This window comes from Microtus ochrogaster, chromosome 7 (assembly GCF_000317375.1).
Source record: "Microtus ochrogaster isolate Prairie Vole_2 chromosome 7, MicOch1.0, whole genome shotgun sequence".
Classification (NCBI taxonomy): Eukaryota; Metazoa; Chordata; class Mammalia; order Rodentia; family Cricetidae; genus Microtus; species Microtus ochrogaster.
In genome coordinates this window covers 84,270,310-84,276,322 of record NC_022014.1, presented here as the reverse complement: position 1 = coordinate 84,276,322, position 6,013 = coordinate 84,270,310, and the positions used below count along the sequence as shown (strand labels likewise).

Below are 6,013 nucleotides of genomic sequence, written 5' to 3'. Positions count from 1 at the left end.
TTTTTTTGGTTTTTCGAGACAGGGTTTCTTTGTGGTTTTGGAGCCTGTCCTGGCACTAGCTCTTGTAGACCAAGAGATCAATCTAAAAACTGGCAAAACCCCAACAAAACATAAACACCTCACTAAAGATACTCAAACTTAACAAACATGAAAATCTGCAGATGTCCACAGAGGTCTGAAGGCTTGAGACCCAACCATTTCCACAGTCTACTGAAATTCTAACCCTTAAGCTAGTGTGGTTGGGAGTAGACCCTTGCAGAGGTAATCAGGCCAGGAGGGTTGAGCTCTTATAAATGAGATTAGTACATTTCTAACAGTGATTTTGCAAATTTTTTTGTTGTGTTTTGTTTTTTTGAGACAGGGTTTCTCTGTGTAGCCCTGGCTGTCCTGGAACTCACTCTGTAGGCCAGGCTGGCCTCTAAACTCAGAGATCCCTCTTCCTCTGCATCCTGTGTGCCACCGCTGCCCAGCTATGATTTTTCTTTTTCTCTGAAAGACTGGGGACCAAATGTACTAGGAAAGAGCTCTACTACTGGGCCGTTCTGCTACCCAGCAACCTTAGTAAAAAGATCCCTCATCTGGGCGGTGGTGGCGCATGCCTTTAATCCCAGTTCTGGAGAGGCAGAGACGGGTGGATCTCTGTGAGTTCTGGTCCAGCCTGGTCTAAAAGAGCTAGTTCCAGGACAGGTTCCAAAGCTACAAAGAAACCCTATCTCGAAAACCACAAAAAAAAAAAAAAAAGTTCCTCAGAAACCCTGCCCACTTGCAGACAAAGGGAGGTTGGAGCAAAAGGATGCCTGGGCGTGATGCAACTTTGCTCAAGCTTGGCTCCTAACCTGAAATTTCCAGAACTATGATAAATGAGTTTTCGTGGTTTGGGCCATTCCCTACATGCTGTTTTCGTCACGACTAACATTTTCCAGGTCTTGTAAACCATGGCTCTTCAGCTTCCGTTTGGCCCTGAAGGAAGAGCCAGCTGCTTGGGAAATATGCTGGTTTTCATACAACACAACCGGCTCGCCACACAATGCAACATTTGGAGACAAAAGCTGAAGTTCAGAAAAAGCGCAAAGCTGGTTATAGCTTATATATATATTATATATATATAATATATATAATATGTAAGTATATTATAAAATATTTATATATGAATATAAATATAAATTTTGTTTTATATATATACACACATATATACCAAATGACCAAATCCCATGTTTTTCAGGAAGTGAATAGGTAAACAGAGGCATATCCAGTTAACCGAGTATTGCTGAACCAGGAAGTGAAACTTGTTTCTTGCTGTCCCGGGAAACCCAGCCATATGTTCCTAAAGAAGGAAACTGAGATCATGTCTTGTTGGTTGAGTCCAGCCATGTGGCACATTATGGACAGGGCAAAACAGTTGCTGAAGTCAAGCTAGTGATTTGAGAGCCTGGGGAGGGCAGGGTGCCAAGGGGCATCTTAGAGAGGGTGAACTGGTCCCCATGGCACTGTGGTGGCGGGGACATGTCACCATACCCGTGTCCAAGCTGTGGAAAGTCCTCAGTGGATGGCGACCTACTCGAAGTGATAAGACCCACGGTGCTGCTCGGGATTTTAACAAAGAGATCTCAGTCAAGGCCGAGCTCGGGAGGGAGGCCGCTGGAAACCTTGTATCTTCTGCTTGGTGTTTTTCCTCCCAGTCCCAAACCCATCTACAAATGAACTCCAGAAAGAATTCTTTAGAGTCTGTTTAAGAACGGAAAGACCCAGGGAGGGGGAAATGCGTTTCGCAGTCAAGGGCCGAGCGAGTGAGCAGTTGGAATTTTTCCTAAAGAGACAGGGAAGAAGGAATTCTCCTTTTCAAACAAGATAAGCCGCAGGCACAGGTCTTCGTGTCCCTCGAGGGCACAGGGACACAGGGACACAGGTCAACTCAAGGCAGAAGCACGCTTGCAGGCAAGAGGCAGCAGAGCGCATGCGCCCTGTGAGCGAGCAAGCGCTGGGCGCATGCGCGCCTGGGGGGGGGGAGCAGGGTGACTCAGCATCTTAGCTGCCCGCGTTTGGGCGCTCATGGGAGATATGTAAATGAGCTGGAGCATCATGGGTATTGGCCTTTTATAAGGCCCTGGAGCTGTGGCGGAGGAACCTCGCTGAGATCGGCGTCCATTTGCAGAGTTTCTGGGAGCTCAGCCAGGCAGGTGAGGATGGAAAGGGGCTGGGACTGGTTGGGTGGGGTGGCCTGCGCTGGGTGAGGGGGTCTGGGTCTGCATGGGAGCGCGGTGGGCAGAAAGGGATCCTGCTTTTGGCTTCCTGGCCTCCTTTAGGCTTCCCCTTCCCGGCCTCCTCCAGTTGGGAGCCTGACCATGAGCCCCGAGGAAGCTGCTGAGCCTGGGGCAGTGGTGATGGAGCCCCAGTCTGCTCAAGGCGAGCAGTGCACCTTGGGGAACCTCAGCCCCAGCCCTCCTCCCTGCCCTCGGTGGTCTCAGCAGCCTGCGCAGCAGGGGGCGCCAAGCCTCATTTTCTTTCCCTTTCAAGCTCCCCAGACATTGGAGCAAGTGTGAAGGTGGAGAAGTTTCTGGAATCTCACGTCTGTCCGCTTCTCCAAGGAGGTATCCATTGCATTGGCACCCAGTTTTCTCACCACCACCCCATAGCCTGGAGCCCAAAGTACCCGAGACCCCCTACTGCGCCCCATTTTTTCCCATTTCTCCCATTCTCTGCTCTTCCCGTCTGTCCCCAGCATTACGCGGTTCCAGAGCCTGAGACCATCAATCAAGTCTTCCTCTTTGTATCCAACCAGCTACAGGCAGGCTTCTTGGCCATGTGTCCCCCAGTCAAGGTTCGCCATGGGCCCAAGGGCATGTCCTGCCTCTATGCGGCCTGGCTATACCAGCTTGTCCACGGAGACCAGATGAAGATCTGCTTTTCTTGCTTCAAGGCAGCTTTCCTGGTAGTTAAAAATATGCTGGAGATGGGAGATTGGGACGAGGAGGAGTGGGGTGCCGAGCCCATGGAACTCTCGGAGGCAGGATCCGAGCCGGAGGAGTGGCTGGGGCTCAGCTGGGGAGAGGGCCAAGGGCATCTGTCGCATGGCAACTCTGTCTCCACAGGTCCTGGCATCCTGACGTCAGGCCCTGTAGGCACAGTGGGAATAGGGTTGGGACCCCAGCCTGTCCCCACTGAGCTGGGGCCTCAGGAAGCTGTACCCCTGGACCTGGGCCCTGAGGATGCTGAGTGGACCCAGGCTCTTCCCTGGAGATTTGATGGCCTTTCTCCCTGTTCCCACTGGCTTATCCCCCCTTTATCCTGGTGGGATGTTTTCAATGTGAGCCCATCTCCTGGACAACCTGTATTGTTGGAGTTGAGCCCCATCTGGCCCATGGATCCGTTGGAAGCAGAAGCCTGGTTGGTGGATCTGAAGTTTGTCTTTCTGTTGGGCGGCTTCGATGCCATCTGCTACCTGCTGTCAATGACTCCCTGCTGGGCTGTGAGGACCCGGGTCCAGCGCTGGCAGGTGTTGCTGGACCCTGGTGAGGTGAGGGTGGCCCAACTTCAGAATGCACCTGAACAGCAGGACCTGCACCGCTGGAGGCTGAGCATTCTGGAGTCCTCAGAGCTGGGGGTAGAGCTGGTGCCTGCCGACTGCAGCCTGCGGAAGGGAGGCTTCAAGGTGCACTCCTACCTGCCCTGGCACAGTGACACCCCAGAGGACTGGAGCAGCGAGCCCGGGGAGAGGCTGCTTGTCGTAGAAGTTGTGTCTCTGAGGGAGCTACCCAGCTTCCGCTCCCCCTCCCCTGATTCACAAAACTGAAGGACTGAAGGTCCGGCAGCCCCCCCTGACCTCCCCATCCCAGGGACTGAAGCGCTAGGGGTTGCCTGTCCTCAGCCACAGGTATAAGAGGATGCCCATCATCTTGAGGGTTGGGGCCTCAGGGAAACCGAGTTTAGTTGTCCTCAGTTGACTGTTGAGTGTTTGGAAGGTAAGCCCCAGCTTCTTGTGCATCAAGTCTTCTGGGGGACAGGTCATTGATCCCTCAGCTGTTCTGCTGTAGGTATAGGTGTGAACTCTACAAGTGTGGCACCCCAAGTCGGGTGTGGTTGACCCGTGCACGTGCTGCACTGGTACCTTCTGAGGGCCCACGAGTCCTGGCTTCAGAGTTGACTGTTTATGCTCTTTGTCAAGTTTCTGTCCTGTGCGTGTTTCTGTTTAATAAAGTTGTCATCTTTTTCATAGAAGCATTTTGCAGTCTCCTCGTTGGGTCCTCATGGGTTGTTCACCTCTCTCCTGGGCCAGCAGCTTCACGAATTTAAGATTCCACAAGAGCCGGGAAGGGGGCATTGGGTTCTGGTCTGTTTTCTGGGTCCCATTGTGTGTTTGTGCCAAGTATAAGAGCCACATCTTCACAACCCAAATGTACAGGGTTTAAAATAAGGGCAGTTTTCCTTATGTGTGATTCCCCTCTGCATGCTGTGAGTATGTTTTATTGCCATTGGTTAATAAAGAAGCTGCTTTTGGCCAATGGCTTAACAGAGTAAAGCCAGGCGGAAAACCAGAACAGATGTAGAGAAAGGGTAGGCAGAGTCAAAGAGACGCCAAAGGAAACAGACGCTCCGGAACCTTGCTGATAAACCATGAACCTCGTGGTAACACACAGAATAATAGAAATGGGTTAATTTAGATGTAAGAGCTACCTAGAAATATGCTTAAGCTATTGGCCAAACAGTGTTTTGTTTTTTTTTTTAAATTTATTTATTAAGGATTTCTGCTCCTCCCCGCCACCGCCTCCCCCCAATCAAGTCCCACTCCCTCATCAGCTTGAAGAGCAATCAGGGTTCCCTGACCTGTGGGAAGTCCAAGGACCGCCCACCTTCATCCAGGTTTAGTAAGGTGAACATCCAAACTGCCTAGGCTTCCCCAGTACGTGCAGTAGGATCAAAAACCCATTGCCATTGTTCTTGAGTTCTCAGTAGTCCTCATTGTCCGCTACCAAACAGTGTTTTAATTAATATGGTTTCTGTGTAATTATTTGGGTCTGGGCGGCTGGGAAACAAACAAGCAGTCTCAGCCCACAGTTTACTGTGTGAAAGAGCAGTGTCTCATCTCAGGATTGTAATCCCAGAAGGAATATTCAGAGTCTAAAGCCATCCTCATTTACATACTGAATTTGAAAGCACTGGGGGCAGGTAATATCAATCTCAAAAATACAAAAGGGGGAAAAAAGGTGTGTGTGGTGTTTTTGTTTTGTATTGTTAGTTTTTTTCCCCCCTAGCAATAAAAATCGACACTGACGGGTGCATGCTGGGCCAGAATTTCTGAAGTGTGTGTCTTGTACTTTGTTTTCCGAAATGAGGTCCCACTGTGAGTCCGTAGCTAGTCGCGAACTTTCGGCTTCTTGCCTCGGCTTCCCTGGTGCTTGGCTCGTATGCATGGGCCACTGTGTTTCAGGAGGGGAAGAATCATCTTAATTATCCTGGATTGAACACATGAATCTAATCTAGGAGTTCTGGGTAAATGGTCCCTGTGCTGTGAGATGGGGTGCACGGTATGGAGCCCTGCTTTGCCCCCATACTGAGCCCCATGACCTGCTGGTGGCTTCTGTCCCCACAAGGGTTCTGCAGGCAGACACGTCTGTGTGCTCTGGTCATCTCTTGCCTTTGCCGTTCATGTGTCATGTGTGTTGATTAGCGTTAATTAGCACCCTTAAGCAAGCAACGCTTAATCGATCATGTACTTTGCGACTGTCTTTTTTTTCCATTTGTTTTTAATTATGTGTCTGTGTGTGTCTGCCCTTGCGTGACTGCCTGTGGAGGTGAGAAGAAGGTGTTGGATCTGGTGGAGCTGGAGTTAACAGGTAGTTGTGAGTCGCCCGACCTGGGTGCTGAGAGCCAAAACTCTTGGTCCTCTAAAAGAGCAGTGTGATGGTTTGAATGCGGCGTCCTCCACAGTTTCCAGAATTTAAATACGTGACCCCCAGTTGGTAGCACTGTGTGAGGAGGCCTAGGAAACATGGTCTTGTTGGAGGAAGCATGTCAC

The 6,013-nt window shown here is 50.6% G+C and overlaps 1 protein-coding gene across 1 annotated transcript; it reads left to right on the top strand.

The window, feature by feature from the left end:
- Nucleotides 1-2,800: 2,800 nt before the first annotated feature.
- On the top strand, nt 2,801-3,790 carry LOC101982948 (testis-expressed protein 19.2). The gene has a single exon (XM_005350953.1). It carries the CDS (start codon nt 2,801-2,803, stop codon nt 3,788-3,790), a length of 990 nt encoding a protein of 329 aa, XP_005351010.1.
- The last annotated feature ends 2,223 nt before the right edge of the window (nt 3,791-6,013 follow it).